The sequence below is a fragment of the Urtica dioica genome, chromosome 1, assembly GCF_054948205.1.
Source record: "Urtica dioica subsp. dioica isolate 48M chromosome 1, U.dioica_male_clone48M_v1_H2, whole genome shotgun sequence".
Taxonomy (NCBI): Eukaryota; Viridiplantae; Streptophyta; class Magnoliopsida; order Rosales; family Urticaceae; genus Urtica; species Urtica dioica.
Window position 1 is genome coordinate 13,568,132 of NC_142756.1, and position 16,253 is coordinate 13,584,384.

The 16,253-nt window shown below is 36.9% G+C and overlaps 2 protein-coding genes across 3 annotated transcripts; both read right to left on the reverse strand.

Annotated features, from left to right (window-relative positions):
• Window positions 1–2,960: 2,960 nt before the first annotated feature.
• On the reverse strand, window positions 2,961–9,520 carry LOC149407344 (heat shock protein 70 (Hsp 70) family protein). Of its 2 annotated transcripts, none has more exons than XM_089613036.1 (15): window positions 9,392–9,520; window positions 8,322–9,120; window positions 7,755–7,987; window positions 6,903–7,062; window positions 6,538–6,783; window positions 6,306–6,442; window positions 5,856–6,198; window positions 5,574–5,735; window positions 5,214–5,288; window positions 5,013–5,113; window positions 4,829–4,898; window positions 4,274–4,330; window positions 4,109–4,170; window positions 3,905–3,977; window positions 2,961–3,450 (listed from the first exon to the last, which is right to left on the reverse strand). In XM_089613036.1, the coding sequence occupies exons 2-15, from the start codon at window positions 9,081–9,083 to the stop codon at window positions 3,241–3,243; spliced, it is 2,691 nt and encodes an 896-aa protein (XP_089469162.1). In that variant the 5' UTR covers window positions 9,084–9,120; window positions 9,392–9,520; the 3' UTR covers window positions 2,961–3,240. The 2 variants fall into 2 exon arrangements, with proteins under 2 accessions (XP_089469162.1, XP_089469170.1); XM_089613044.1 differs by having other exon boundaries at window positions 9,281–9,520.
• Window positions 9,521–12,087: 2,567 nt separating this feature from the next.
• Window positions 12,088–16,032, reverse strand: LOC149407345 (Cysteine proteinases superfamily protein). Its single transcript, XM_089613055.1, has 10 exons — window positions 15,726–16,032; window positions 15,115–15,334; window positions 14,226–14,299; window positions 13,851–13,905; window positions 13,674–13,748; window positions 13,374–13,447; window positions 13,234–13,282; window positions 12,952–13,036; window positions 12,532–12,588; window positions 12,088–12,426 (listed from the first exon to the last, which is right to left on the reverse strand). Exons 2-10 carry the CDS (start codon window positions 15,295–15,297, stop codon window positions 12,383–12,385), a joined length of 696 nt encoding a protein of 231 aa, XP_089469181.1. The 5' UTR covers window positions 15,298–15,334; window positions 15,726–16,032; the 3' UTR covers window positions 12,088–12,382.
• Between the last annotated feature and the right edge of the window lie 221 nt (window positions 16,033–16,253).

A 16,253-nucleotide genomic window follows, 5' to 3' on the forward strand; every position in this document is an offset into this window, starting at 1 on the left:
GGATAGCGAGGTTAAAGTCGAAAGTCGCATGGGCTAAACACGGAGACGGTAATACGAGCCTCTTCCATTCTATCCTAAGTGCGAGAAAGGCAAAGAATTCCATTTGGAAGTTGGAAAAGGCGGATGAGACTATCACGGTCAACGAGGCAGAAATCGTTGAAGAACTTAACAGCTTTTTCGAAACTTTGTACCGAGCTAATCCATCTACGCGAGGAGATTGGAACAACATTCTTTGGCAGCCAATTGACTCAGATAGCGCCGATAACCTCTCGCGACCTTTTGACGAAGAAGAGATAAGAAGAGCGGTTTTCGGTTGTGCGAGGAACAAATCCCCTAGACCGGATGGTTTCTCCTTGGCGTTTTTCCAGAATTTCTGGGATATCATCAAGGCCGATGTGCTTCAATTCTTTACAGAGTTTTGGGAATCGGGCATAATAAACAAAAGTGTAAACGAGACCTTCATTTGCTTGATACCCAAAAAACTCAATGCCAGTAGAGCCAAGGATTTTAGACCAATCAGCCTGGTTACAGGTTTATACAAAATTTTGGCAAAAGTATTGGCGGAAAGAATTAAAACAGTTTTGGATAAAATTATATCCCCTTTCCAAGGTGCTTTTGTTAAAGGTCGTCAAATCTCAGATATGATCCTTATCGCAAACGAGGTAGTTGAGGAAACCAAGAGGCCGGGGGTGAAAGGAGCAGTCTTTAAAATAGACTTCGAGAAAGCTTACGATATGGTGGAATGGGATTTTCTCGACTTCGTGATGGAAATGAAAGGTTTCGACGCTAGATGGAGAAAATGGATTAAAGGATGTCTATCATCGGTTTCCTTTTCTATCATCATTAACTGGAAATATAGAAATCATTTCTCGAGCTCGAGAGGTTTGCGTCAAGGAGATCCGATCTCGCCTTTCCTTTTCACCTTAGTTGCAGACGCGATGTCCAGAAGAATCCTTCGAGGTGTGGAAAGCGAATCTTTTAGACCCCTCGAGGTAGGCTCCCCGAGATTGAGAATCTCCCATCTTCAGTTCGCGGACGACACGCTTATCTTCGGGGATTTCGATTTTCAAAGTTGGGCAAATCTTCTCGATATCATTCGTGATTTTTGCAAAGACTCGGGCCTTAAAGTCAATATAGAGAAAAGTAGTCTGGTTGGCATTAATTGTGAAACAGAGGAAAGTGAGCGTCTGGCAGCTTCTCTCGGTTGCCAAAAGCTAGATTGGCCGATCACCTATCTCGGTTTACCCCTTGGAGACAATCCGAGGAGCAAATCTTTCTGGGACCCCGTGCTTCTCAAGGTTGCAAAGAGACTCGCTGGCTGGAAGCGAGGCTTTCTATCGAAAGCTCATTCAGTCGGTTTTATCTGCCTTACCGACTTATTACATGTCAATTTTTAAAATGCCCTCAGCGGTAGCCGATGAAATTGAGAAAATCATGAAATGTTTCTTTTGGGAAGGATTCGAAAACCAAAAAAGGCGGGCAGCGGTCTCATGGGTTGATTATTGCAAGCCAAAAGAGGCGGGAGGCTTGGGGATTGGGAGACTTGTTGCGAAAAATAATTCTTTGCTTGCGAAATGGCTTTGGCGCTTTCCTCTCGAGCCGGATGAGATTTGGCATAAGGTGATAAAAGCAATCTACGGTGTTCAAGACAATAGATGGGATCCGGGGCCTGCAACGGGATGCACCCTAAGGAGTCCTTGGAAGTCCATTTTCTCGGTCCAAGAAGAATTTTTTAAGCGATGCATGTGGATAGTTCGAGACGGTAATAAGGTCAGGTTTTGGGAGGACGTTTGGTGTGGTGGCGAGGCTTTGGTATCACGTTTCCCTGGTCTATTCCGTTTATGTTCTCTAAAAAATGTGCCAATTAGGCATTTGGTCTTTAACCCTCTTTCAGGTTCTATCGAGTGGAATTTCAATTTCTCACGAAACTTAACAGATAGAGAGGCCTCAGAATTTGCGCAGCTTATGGATTCCCTAGAGTCAGTCTCCCTAGGGGACGAGGTAGAGGATCGAAGGGCTTGGATGGATGATTCGGAGGAGTTCTCGGTAAAAGCTATGAACGCAACACTCGCATCTCCGGGAACGACCATTTCAGTGCCTTTCCACGAAACAGTTTGGAAGAGCGCTGCCCCAAAAAAAGTTCAAATATTCGGGTGGAGATTGGCACTCAAAGGAATAAACACGGCGGATGTTATTCAAAGGCAGAACCCTCATCGAGCCCTTTCCCCGAGTTGTTGTCTCCTCTGTCACAGAGCAGCGGAGGATATTCAACACCTCTTCGTAGACTGTCCAGCAGCTTCAGGAATATGGAAGTGGCTTTTCGGAAAGCTAAACATTGAGGTCTCATCGATTGTTCTCCTATCTGATTATTTCTTGCTTCACGCGACTCCGGGGAAGAACAACCGTTGGAAGGCGGCAGTTAAAACGGGGGTACTGGCAGGTTTTGGGCTCTGTGGCTAAGCAGGAACAAATGCGTTTTCGAGAACGAGGAGTGGTGTCAAGAAGGCGTTCTGGAGTCTCTCAATCGGAACATGGCTCTTTGGCTTCACAATGCTTGCAAGGAGTTTAAAAATTTCTCCTCGGCGGACCTCCAGAGAGACTGGAGTAGTGCTTTATAGACCTCCCGGTTATATAAATCTCTTTTGGATATAAATATTTAGGATTTCCTTTGTAATTTTGGTTCCTTTACTGACCGACCTCCCGGTTTGTTGTGGGAGGTTAAGATTTGGTCTGGAGTGCGTTTTGCACTCCCTTTTTGTAAAGTGGCTTTCAGCCTGTTAATATAACCATTCTAGTTTTAAAAAAATAATAGATGTCAATTGTTGACATCTATATCAACAATAAATATCAGTTGTTGACATGTTGAGAGTAAAATTGTATTTGTACAAATGGTTTACTAGTATTTTTTGTCAAATTAACCTTTTGGTGAGAAATTGGAATAAACTTATAAAAAATGGTGGTAGTTAAAGCAATTTTTCATAACCAAAAATAATTACTACATCTTGTATTAAAAGCGTTAACCAAAACTTTTGGACGAAACATGGCAACAATAACTGGCGCTTAACGAGGATGCTATGTATTGTTAAATTAGGAAGAAGACAAAAAGCTAATGAAAATCCCTAATAATAAATTATAAATCTCAAGAATACCCTTTACTTGAATCTCTCTATTCTTCTTCTAAACCTTTGCCGATCCACAAACTGCGTCCCTAAAAGGAAAAATATCAGTTTGTGAATTAGATCATAACTCATCGTGGTTTACTTCAACGTTCTCATTTGCCGCCTCTTCTGACTGTGTAGAGGTGGATTCTGTACTTTCAGAACTTCTCTTCTCCTCTTCGGACGTTTTGTTGTTTTCCTCATTGCTTTCGGATTTGTCGCTCTCTTCTTTCTTCTTTGCAGGTTTAACTACTTTAGGCTTTGGCTTCGGGATTCTATTGACATTGGTGACCTGAACACAAGACCAATCGAACACCACCGTTAGTGCAAAAAGTCGACGAGTAAAACAACTTACACTACAAGTTTAGCTCAGTAGTAACTTGCATAACAAGTTGTAGAAATATTGGCAAGATATTTCTATAAATGGTCCTCAAATTATCATGCGAGTAAGTGACATTTTGATCCTAAACTAATTTTTAGAGCCAAATGATCCTTTAAACTACTGATTTTAGTATTTTCTAAAAAAAATAAACTCTTTTCATAATATTTAATCCCTAGATAACCAAAGACATAGTTGCAAGCTTAAGTAACTTGTTAATTTTTAAAAGAAACTAATTGAACTAAATTCATATTCTGACCCCCCAAACAAAACAAAACAATTAAGCTAATTCATATTCTACTTGTATTAAACTTCATAACTATTTAAGCTAATTCCAATTAAGCGGAAAAAAAAGAACTGGCATTACCTTGTCTTTTAGATAGAAGATCTTCAAATAAACTTCTTCAGACGTAAACGCCGGGGAGCTAGACTCGGGTGTCCTTCAAGAGACAAGAAATGAACCACTCAATCACTTATCTAGCTAAGGATGTACAAGACCAACACACTAGCTAAATATTACAAGTGTGCCAGGCAGAAAGTAATTAATAACAAATGGGAACTAACTACTCACTTTTTCTGCTCGGCTTCCTTTTCGTCCAGCCAATTCTTCAGCTTGTTGCTCTCGCTTAAAACCTGAAATAACACGGGATCAGTTACTTCATGCTATAAACATTCAAGGAACATAGACTGTAGAAAAAATAAAGACAGAACTTCGAATAAGTCGATGTTTTAGCACCTGATCTATCTTCTCTTTTGGAAGCCAAGTTTTGTCAGTCTCCCAACCACGTACAATCTACAAGTGCAGCAGAGATTAGGATGACACATAATAGTCAGAAATCCATGATATAATATCTCACGCTTTGAGCAAAATCAATGTGCCGTTTGGATCGCAATTTGAGTTGTGGCGATTCGGATTTATAATTTTTCTGTTGGAGCCGAAACACTTGAATTGGACAAATTGATTTGAATATTCAAATAGTTTGACAATTAAAGTTTCCCAGTTTTGAACTCCTTGTTTTGGTACTCGGCTATGCCGTTTTAAAGTATTAATAAAGTCCCGTTGTTTCTTTTGAAAAAAAAAAGATGACAAAGGAAATGGGTGAGAATCAGAATTTTTGTTATGTAATTGTTCTAATGGGTTCAAGTCATTGAAATTAACAGGGGGTGATATTCAGATTTCAAGGTTTGGATCGATTTTTCAAAATTTGGATTTATTTCAAAAAAACTTAAAGAAAAACTATTCGAATAGTTGAACCCCTAAAAGCAATTCAAATCATGCTTAAAAGTGTACCTGCTTCAGCTCATCGAGGTATTTTCTAGCGTATTTAACCGATGCTGGCCTGTCAGAGAGCTCTTTCAATCTACAATCAGAACAGATATCCCAATAATCAGGATCTGTAAACTCGTCTCCTTCTCAATTCTTGGTCACACATGTAAATGAAATTCCCACTACCAAGCTCAAGAAAATCTCTTACCTTAAGAATATCGGATCACCAATAGCTTTTAACGCATTTAATCGTTCTTCAAACTCTGTAGCAGAAGCATCTTCACCATCAGTGTACAGCCATTCTTGAACCTGAGAGGTCACAAACGTTCAGTAAAAACAAGTTCAACAGATCATCCTTAAGGTCAAGGATAGTCGAGAATCATCACTTTAACTCCTACGGACATGTTACCTCGTCAAGCTTTTCATTAAAGGACTTCCGTTCATCGCCTGTGGAAATCTTTTCAATCTCCTCCGACGTTTCAAGCTGAAAAAAAAAGTGGAAACCGTGGTACTTAACAGACAAACAAATAACCAAAAAGAAAAGCATAAACACGCAGAGTCCTAGTACCTTTTCAATCAGGACAATTGAATGTAACCGTGACATGATTTTTTTAAATGTACTTTACATGACATAAAAATCAAAGAGACTAAAATTTGACACTTGAAATAAACTTCTTAGAATGTACTTTAACAAAACATAAAAATCAAACTCAATTAAGACGCGGAAAATTTACACATGAAATATAATAGTTTCAACAGAATCTCTTACCTTTTCTTTGGTGCTGTATATGTATGCTTCCAAATTATTTTTCAACTCTGCCGTTTTTCTTCGCTCTGCATCTTTTTTGTCTAGATCTTCTAACTTATGTTTAGCTTCGGCATAATATTCCTCGGTAAGAGACATTGCAGGTCCTGCTGTCTTCTCAACAATCTAATGTCGGGAAATTTAAACCAACGTAAGAGAGCATAAATGAGTCACTTCGAAGAATAGAGATCGGTGTATACGAATGGGAAAACAACAGTTTTCATTAAATCAAACTCATAAACATACCTTCAACGGAATCCTGAAAGTTTTCTTCTTCAGCTTCTTTTCCATAACAGGTTCTGTGGTACTCTGCTCTTCTACAGTAGAGTTGGATGAAGTATCATTTGCCAAGCCTTCAACATCCGAATTGCCATTGCTTTCCTCTGAAGAACTCTTAGAGTTAGCTTCATCAGATACGTTGGCAGATGAAACAGTTGAGTTCTCGACAGTCAGATTCTTTCTCGGTACTTCAACCCATTCAGTTATTTCAATGACAGCGTCGGCTCGGTCCAGAGAAAGAATCCCACTTCTACTCAGAGAGAAATGCAGACTCGCCTTGATTGGGGACGACAGGTTCCGAGATGAATACCTAAATTAAATAAATACGAGTTCATATTAATAAAATTAAAAATTAAAAACGTTCTTCATTTTTCTTTTTTCTTGGCTTCAACGACATAAGATAATAGGGAATCTTACTTTTCGCTAGTATCTGTTAAACCAGACACGGCATATTGAGCAAATACTGGGGACACTGTACCAGGTGGTAGAATCGATTCACTTCCGTAAGACAGTGAAACTTCAAAATCTTTGTTATGGACAATCGGTCTGAACATCTAATTATGCAGAAAAAGTGTTCAGATCAGTGATGCACAACAATGACATAGTATGATTAAGCTAATGGCCATTGATACAGCTACGTTAATCTAACCTTGCTTGGTAATTTTTTCATCCGGGGTACTAGTAATTGTCTTGTGCTTTCATCCTCAAGAAGCTCGGGACCATCTACATCAACAACAAACTCGTATGGAGAACCATCGACCATCCCGAGTTTGCGGTTCAATTTGATTCCATCGCTTATGTTTGCTGCGTGAAGTGAAGCACCGAGAACTGTAGCTTCATCAGCATCAAGATGTCTATCCAACTCTTTCCTTCCAAGGAACTGTTGTAGCTTAGCCTGTTACAGTAAAATAAAAGCAAATAATTCTAGTCACTCTTTCTATGATCTAAGAACTCTAGTGAGTCCATGAAGTTCATTTCTACATTTTATAAAAGTGAAATGAATTAGACATTCACCTGCAACTTTGGCACTCTTGTAGCACCTCCTATCAACTCAACTGCATAGATATCATCAACAGTTAGGCTAGAATGCTTAAGAACCTCTTTCAGGGGGGTAAGAGATTTCTCCCAAAGATCTTGACACAGCTCTTCAAACTTCTCACGCGATATGGAACTCCTACAACAATGAAAATATCATATGAGTACACAAAGTTTTAGAAGCCTAATATCTTTAAGCGATATTTCAGCTTGCGTATACAAACAAAGAATATACGTAGTTGATCATACAAAAACTACAAACAAGATTGGGAATGTTTGTAATGTGTGGTGTTATACCATTCTCGTCAGCCAAAAAAACAATGATAACTTAAATGAAAATGTAACGAACTGTTACAGATGAAATATATTGAGGAAACTGATCCATGAATTATATAAAAATACAGAACAAGAATCCGTGGATAAAAAACTCAACTTCTTATTTTCAATATTCGAATAAAAAGCAATCTCCGTAGCTATGTATCAAAATATTTGCAAGTTGCTGCTATTCTTTGGACAGAATGCTTTTGGGCATGGTCCAAAGCAGGATTATAACTTTTAGCATAGCAAAACAAGAAAATTCTAATGTCATCATAGTGTAAAAAAGAGAAGTATTCTACTTTGAAGCCCTTGCATAGATCAGATTTTTTTCTCGCACTGTGTGGATTTCATACAGATCGTCATTAATTGATAACAATATTGAGCAATGAACTATGTCTTCAAATTCAACCCCTTGTGTGTGTGTGTGTGTGAAATAAGCCCAAGCAGTCCTACCTCTATCAGATAGAAAGTGTTCACCTACAATTATTTGGAAGAATATTTTGAACTACAAACCTGAAATCACGGTCATCCAATAATGATTCGACAGATATCGGCGCATTGGTGTTAGCGCTTAGAATTTCCTTTGTGCGTTTGACCTGCTTCTTGAGCTTAGCCATCGCCTTCGGAGACTTTCTCACATCAACCCCATTTCCAACCTGTTTATTGAACTCATCTGCAAAGTGTTCCACTAATCTTAACTCCATAAACTGACCCCCAAGTTCTGGGTCCCATCTTACATCCTTGACCTGCACAAACATATAATAACAATAGCTCTTAACTACAGGAAAGTGATAACCGAGTGTTTGAGAGACCCATTACCCCCAAAAGACCCCAAAAGATGAAAGCCTAAACCCAAATTAATCCCCTGCTACATGATTATTTCCAGCTTTTATTCATAGACTAACAACTCATGGCAATACTAATTCTCACTATTAACAATTAACAAATTTTGATTGCCTAAAGTCCTATCTGAAAGTTGTTGAACCGAAACATCAATGTAGTACTTGTGAGCAGAAACATCTGTTTCTCTAAAATGTTCTTGCTCGTCCAATACCAGATACAGTAAGAATCTTTATTTACCTGAAACTGATTGACTGAGATAGTTTTCCCAAACTCCTTGGTCTTGTACGCGGAGAAATACACAAGGGCAGCGTAAGTGCTGGTCGAGCCCATGTCGTAGAACACGACGTGCCTTGACTCGTTCGAGAAATCTTTGTCGATACCGTACTGCAGAGCCGCTCCCGAATGCTCGTTGATGAGCGAAAGCACGTTGATCCCGGCCAACTGAGCAGCCTGAAGCAACCCTCTCCGCTCGGCTTGCCCAAAGTACGGCGGCACCGTGATCACCGCGTCCTTGACCGGAACTTTGGCGTGAAACTCCGCCAGATTGGAGGCGTAACCCAAAATCATTGCCAATAGCTCCTCGGTCGAGTAATCGCCAGCGTTATCGTCGATCTTGAAACTAGCGACGCCTCTCGAATCTTCCTTGACGTCGAAGGGCAGGTAAGCCGAGTCCAGAGACTTCTTGGCGTACGTGAAGGGTTTTCCGAGCAAATCTCTTAGTTGAGAGAAGACTTTGTCGGGGTACCGGGCGACTAATCCGGCGGCCTCTTCGCCGAGAAGACGGTCGCCGGACTGAAACGCGACAAGCGCCGGGGATTTTCTCTTCGACATCTCGTTGATCGCGATCGAAATCGGGCTCTGTCCGGGTTTCAGATTCACCACCGCGACCTTAATCCATTCGGAGCCTAGATCTATGCTCATAACAGCGGATTGTGACCGTGGCAGAGCATAGCAAAGCGCGCAGAGGAACAAGCACAGCTTGAATAATGTCGAACCCATTTTTCTGGGGGAAAAAAAATCTTTGGCACAATATCACCTACAGTATTACATTCGAAATTATTCACTAATTATGCTATATATGCTATGCATAAAGTAAATCCAGGAAAAAAAAAAAAAAAAAAAACAAGGAGCTCAATTGAGCTGAACTACGATCGAGATAATGCACGAATTTAAAGCTTCGAGTTTTAATCTCTTACCAAGGTTATTCGTTTCTTTACACACAAATATTAACAACCTTGAATGTGTTTGAGCTAATTTCGAATTGAACGATGAAGTGTGCAATGAATCGAAAGAGAAAAAGAGCGAACCAGTAATGCTCAGATCGCATCCTACAGAAAACTTGTTGGTTGTGTTGCGACTATTTTTGTTTGGTTGACGAGAAAACGTAGAGACAGGGCAAATTGGAAAACTTTCTCGGAAACTCACGCGCTCGATGCTCTCTCGAGAAAATACTGGGTTTAATGGACACTTGAGATTTGATTACGTGGAAAATCAGTGGAATAAGACAACCAGTTATGCATGGACAGCTGGCTAAAAGTACACGTGGCAGAGAATGACACGTTCAGCGTTGTTGTGCAAACGTTGTCATGGGGAGGCTACAGGGAGAGTAACACTAATAAGCTAATGGGAATATTCCATATTTACCTAATTTTAAGATGGTAATTCCTTAGATGTCTCTAATTTATAAATGCGTCATTTTTTATTTTCAAATATTTTTTTCGATATTTTAAATGAAATTGTTAGCTTATAATGAAAAATTAAATGAAGCTGCAAGAATAAAACTGTGCTCTATTATAATAAAATAAGGCGTTCTCATAATATATATATATATATAATAAAAGTGTTTTATACGTGATAAATACCTATTTTTTGACTTGGATCTCATGAGTTCTCAAGTGCACTTGCCGTCTGTTAATGTGTTTTTGAGAAATTTACATGATTGAGAGACAATGTTTGTGTGAATGATGATATTTGAGCAATTCAAGATGATTCAAATATTTTTGGACACTGTAGAGCGAAACAAGAAACACAACGTCATTTTTTGCATGAATTTGAGATTCTCTATTGATTATTAGGGATAAATTCTTTCCACCATTGAATAGAACTTTCTCTTATCTTTTCAGCGCATATTGATTTGCAAAAATTGGACATCAGAGTAGGAAGTTATGACTACTTCAAGCACGAAGCGTGCTGGGCAACATTAGGCGCGCCGCACCGATACGAAGAATGTCTCCGGAATGCTTTGCACGCCGCACTGTGGAGTAGCGCGCCGCATCAAGTGCACTGTCAGCTCCATAAAAATCTCGATTTTGATGTATTTTTAGCCGTTCGATCAAATCTATAGGTTCAGAAAGCTCCGAAAATAATTCTAAACATCATATATGTTAGACCCCTCATAAGCAAAAGCTAAATTTTATTTTATGTTTTTAGTTCTAGTATGGCTTGTTGGGAAAGAAGAGAAAATCAGAGAAGAAACCCTCTTCATCACCACTGCTCACCACCACAATTCAGCGTTTTCTTTCTTTCATCTGCTCTATTCTTTGGAAATCTTGTTTATGTTTATCTGTTTTGGTTTGGTTTTCACGGAGTTTGTTTATTTAATTTCTACTTATGTTACTCTTGAACTAATCCTCGAGAGGGTGATGATCTAGGTTTGCTTGATTCTCGTTGTGGATTCATATTTATTTGATTGAAGAATTTTCCGTGTTCATCTTCTCTTTCACTTTATTTAATTCTGTGCTTAATGACTTGTTGTTTGAGAAAGATTAGGTTGATCGTGCATAAGAATTAGGTAATGTTATGAATATTGTCCACTGAAGATAATAAAATAAATTGAATGACTACTGAATTTAATAAGAAGTTTACTTTATTAGTATTACTGATTAGTGAGTTGTTTTCTAGTTAGACTCAATAATAATTATCATCCTTAGTCTCTGTATTAAACTGAATTACATGATGGGCATCTAAGTTCGGGCGATGAATTAAAACTTGGTCGATGATTGATTGCCTAGATAGCTGTATCTAAAATCATATATGTGGAACGCAAGTGAAGGTTGATCATTTGGTGCGAACATTCTACATTTTCAGTAAGTGTACGACCTTGATAGACTTTGGTTGTTGATGTGTCGTTTAAGTACTATTATGACACATTAATCAGGGTCGCTATGATGGTCACAATGATGAACACAAAAATGAAATCCCAATATTTATCCATTATTAAAAAAAAAAAAAAAAAAAAAGAGACAAAAACACGCTGCTAGATGGTGTTCCTAATATACAAACAGTGTTCCTAATATTAACTTGATTAATATGGTATTTCTAAAATTAAAACTCTAAAGTGGATTCTAGGTCTCCTTGCCCTAATAATTTTTTTAAGGATCTTTGACCCCAATAATTGGTGCTTGATTTAGCGACAGAAGTTGTTAATTTAGTTTGATTGGCAATTTGGCATGGACATATCTAAGTTAGTTTAAGAATACATTCCTCGGACTTTGACAAAATTACGTGTTCATTTAAATAGTTTTGGTTTATTGGACAGAAGCGATGTTTTTTCATCTAGAAAAAACGATGTTACAGCACCATCAAGCATCATAAAAAACCCGCAAAGCATTGCATAAATTGCATATGTCAAATACAATTTTTACTGAATTTTTCTTGCTTCTTATTTTTTTAATTTAATATTTAAGATCCGTTTGAAACTCTGAGAAATGTGGGAGAAAATGAAAATTTGAAAGAAAATAAAAATAATAGAAAAAATACATGAAAAAATCAAAATTTAATTATATTTAAAAATAGTGAAAATTCAAATTTCTCTTTTATTTTTCTCAATTCAAACAAAGCTAAAAAAAACACTATCAAATTCTCATTTATTTTCCCTAGCATTTTCCGAGTTCCAAACCGATCTTTTATATCATTCAAGTAGAAATAATAGATGTTTTTTTCACTCATCACTTCAATGCTTTAATTTACACGCGAAAAATCAAGGATGAGAAAGTTGGCAACATACGATAAAAAAAAATTGTAACACTATAAAAGAATACATTATATTTTTCTATAGAAGTCACTGTAATAATAGAGTTTAGAACATCCTATATATGATGAACACAAAACTGAAATCCCAATATTTACATACAGGTGACGGATTATAATCTGAACGAAAGATCTGATCTTCATCTTTAATTACAAAAGGGCTAAAATAGCAGCGCCCATAATAATAAATTCATGAAGAAATGTAAGCAAGTAATATTAAAAATTAAAAAATAGAAATAAAACCCATCTGTGACCAAGTAAAAGAAGGATCAAAATAGCCAATGCTTCTTCCTCGGACCTCTGGTTGGAACATCTGTTACCAAAAATAGAAAGATTAGTGGAATAACCTAACTTGGAAGCATTAATGTTTAATTCAAGAGATCTAATGCAATTCATTTAAAAAGAAAAAAATCATTACCTCCAGTCGCATATAATGAATTGTAGTGCACTTCACTCCAAAAGCTCAGCCAAACCTCTGAATAAAACAAATTACTCATGAATATCATGATCCAAATCTGAAGTAAAGAATGAACATTTTGAGAAAATACTTGAATAAGTAAAAGATTAAACGTCATAATAGAAATTTTCCTTTTATCATATCATTTCAATTCGAAAACTTCACCCGCTAATCAAAATTAACGACAATACCAAATTTATAACCACATTTTTTTATAGTAAACCTAATCTTGAATTGAATCGCGACTACTAGCAGCATAGTAGTGATAATGAAATTTTGAAATGATCAGAAACGATCCAAAAACAAACAAAACCATACTTTACATCAAAATGATGCCAATTCAATAGAAAAAAAAATTGAATAAAAAACAGAAACTGGTACCTCGGACGGGCTGCTTATCCCTGGGACGGATCTCGATATAGCAAGTGTCTCGAAATGAGGTGACCAAACAAATTTTGGTTTCAAACTGCCAACAAAAGCTATACATGATTACAAAACATTCAAATCCTTAAGTTTCAAAAGAGAGGGAAAAATCAAACTGAGTAGGAATACAAGTACAAGATTCATGCGAAATACCTATTATATGTTTCTTAAAATTTCCACTAGATGTTTTTGAAATATATTAAAAAATAAAATTAAAGTATGACGTGAATGTGAACATACTCGATCAGCAGCTGCTTGTAGCGTAACATGATCTCCCCACTCTCCCAATCTAGAACCAAAATTTTGTTCGATATTAGAATTTGTTGGAAAATAATGTATTGAATCATAACAAGAAAAATAAAAAGAAATCAGAAGCTGACTTTTTCATCTTCCTCCGATAGTGTCTATACTTCATTGGCACATAGCTTTCATACAATTTCCGGTGTTGCTTTAGCTGAAAAAACAGACATATAGCGAGTAGTTATGAAACATGTTTCGATGATTCTTGATTTCATTACTAAAATTTTAGAACCCGACATTGGTAGTTTCTGAAAACTTTCTAGTATCATGATGTTTCTCAAAGACGATACTGTTTTTTCATCGCTAGAGGACGATAACTTATTTTTGGGAATAGTAACAAATTGTACACAACTCATCGCATGAACCTCAACAGAACAGACCTGCTTTAGGACTTGTTTTCGGACATGCTTGTGGTAATCTGGACTGCGAAACAGCTGATCTGCTAATGCTCGAAACTGCAAATCAGATAAAAACACTATAGTTAATAGAAGAAACAGAAGAAAAAAAGAATTTATTTTATTTGTAGATAGGATGTAACATTTTGTTCCAAGACAAACCTGGCAATTCCCATCACCCTCTATTTGTAGTTCAACTAAATCATAAGTGATTAACCTGCATGAAATGACAGTAATTATCAACAATAAAATATTTCCATTAACGTGTAAAAAAATAAAATGTATGCCAGCATGGAGCGATACAGCAAGAAACAAAAATCAATTGAAACAGAAAGAAAAATGGACCGCGACTAAAACTAACAAGCTCATCAGAAAACACAGGAAACAAAGCTACTACGTTAATATAAAAAAATAAAATAAAAAGTTGTCGGGGAAGACGGTGGTCACATAGAATATTTACCTTTGGGCAAGAAGGCGTTCATAGAAAAATTGGAAACAATGAAGTAAAAAATATGAATAAAAAAGGAAGATAATAACCTTTGGGCAAGGCGTTCATGGTCTAAGGTGGCATCACTAACATTTGGTATTTGCCCATTAACCCGAGGGGTGTGCTGAAAAAACACAGTGATCGATAAGAACACTACTAAAGCAACAACGAGCAAGTAAACAGAGGTAAAAACTATGGTGTGATTTTTCGCAATATTGATATGACTTTGGAGATAAAAACCTAATTGAAATGGATCCAAGCACTAAGAGAAGTATTTGGATCGAATATATTCATTGATTAGACTGTATTTAGTTTTATTTGTACAAGCTCAACGTACACCAAATCTACAGACTATGATTCTCAATAAATAAGAAGCGCAAGAAAGTCATAACTTGACACCCCAGAGACAAATGTTGCGAGAAGATCAATCGAATCGGTAAACAACCGATGATGACCTTTTATTTTTTGTGTAGACATAATTGCCATGGATATATGCTATGGCTTCCCTAATTGCAGATGTTTGGCCATCCAAAAATACTTACGAAATTCTATTTTTTCGAAAAACATGTATAAAGGGTATCCTACTTTAACAAATGTCCTTCGGTAATAGCCAAGAGTAAAGAAAAAAAAGGGGATATATGCGATTGCTAATCGAAATCGAATGTTTGTAGTGATTTGATACCATCACTCAGTCTACACATCAGAACACAAAATAGTAAAAAATAAAAATAAAAAATAAAAAGATAATCATTAGGCATAAAAGTGTGTTCATGTGTCAAACTCTGTTGTTTTGCAACTCGAGAGAAAAAAATGCAGTTCACGGATTGATTTAGCCACAACTGGTGTAATCTTTCTATGATCTCCCATCGAACATGACTCTAAAAAATCACATTTCAATCGCAACGTTTCTAATAAAAGCAAGGATGTGTAAAAACGTACCGGAATAGAATCCAAATGCGAAAGCCTCTTCCCTAGCCGGCGATCGACTTTTGCACTATGCTCTTCTTCTTCGGCCAAGATTTTCGCGATCGTTTGGTCATCTTCCGTGTCATCATGAGAGCTGCTATTTAAACTCGATGTCGAACTCGCACTCGCACTCGCATTGCTGTAACTCTCATTCATACTATCTAATCTGCTAAATCAACACCTCTGAGTAACCCTGGAAGATGAAATAAAGTTCGATCGTTGATCCAAGCTCTGAGCTTAGTGGAGCAAATAAGGAATAGTTACAGAAAAAAAGGAAATTTGGCTATAAACATGGATTATAATTCCGATTCCAATTTCCTATATTGTTTTCCTATAAGTTATAACTCTCTTTTCAATTTTACCTTTGTTTGGTTCTTGAGAAACACAAATCAAGGTGATCTACTCATGGATTATTTCAGTTGCAAATAAAAAGCTATTTAATTATAATCTTAGATATACGAAGTAAAAAAATCTGTAATTGACTGTTTCAACGAACCGACAATCCGTTCTCGTTTCAATTACAAGCAATCATTTACAAACAAACGATGATAATTGTGGATCATCCAAGAAAACGTAAGACTTACGTGGTATTGGATTGGACGAGGACTGAGGGAAAAGAATTGGCTTCGATTCGATGATTGGTGGTTGATTTAACTGAGAAAATCAATTGGAAAAAAAAAAAAAAAGCTTATGAAAATCTGTGTTTGTCTTTTCAACTGGACTTATCTGGTTTTTTTCGTTTCTTTTTTCTTTTGTCTAATTTATTGGAACATATTATAACCAAACAAGGAGGGATCTAAAGAAGGGAGATATTATTTTCTGTCGTTTTTGGGGGCTGGAAAATAAAAGAAAACACGTCTATCATTCTTAGCAACGAAACAGCGCATTAAACCGAGCAATAAAAGACCATTCATGGCATATTTAACACACCAACCAAGTATTACTAATAAATATTATAATTTCGTCACTAAATATTAAATAAAATAAATGGGAGCTATTTTGTGATTAAAATTATTAGATGTTTATAATTCTACACCAGGCGTTAAATCACCGATTCACCGTGGTCCTTGAGTACTTAGACTTTAATACAAATTTATTGATTTTCCTCTACT

Coding starts and splice junctions, on each gene's coding strand:
- LOC149407345 (XM_089613055.1), bottom strand. CDS start 15,297: ATGAATGAGAGTTACAGCAATGCGAGTGCGAGTGCGAGTTCGACATCG. Junction 13,749..13,850: donor AGGGTGATGGGAATTGCCAG/GTTTGTCTTGGA, acceptor TCTGATTTGCAG/TTTCGAGCATTAGCAGATCA. Junction 12,589..12,951: donor GGATAAGCAGCCCGTCCGAG/GTACCAGTTTCT, acceptor TGTTTTATTCAG/AGGTTTGGCTGAGCTTTTGG.
- LOC149407344 (XM_089613036.1), bottom strand. CDS start 9,083: ATGGGTTCGACATTATTCAAGCTGTGCTTGTTCCTCTGCGCGCTTTGC. Junction 5,736..5,855: donor CTTTCAGGATTCCGTTGAAG/GTATGTTTATGA, acceptor TCCCGACATTAG/ATTGTTGAGAAGACAGCAGG. Junction 4,171..4,273: donor CAAAAGAGAAGATAGATCAG/GTGCTAAAACAT, acceptor GTGTTATTTCAG/GTTTTAAGCGAGAGCAACAA.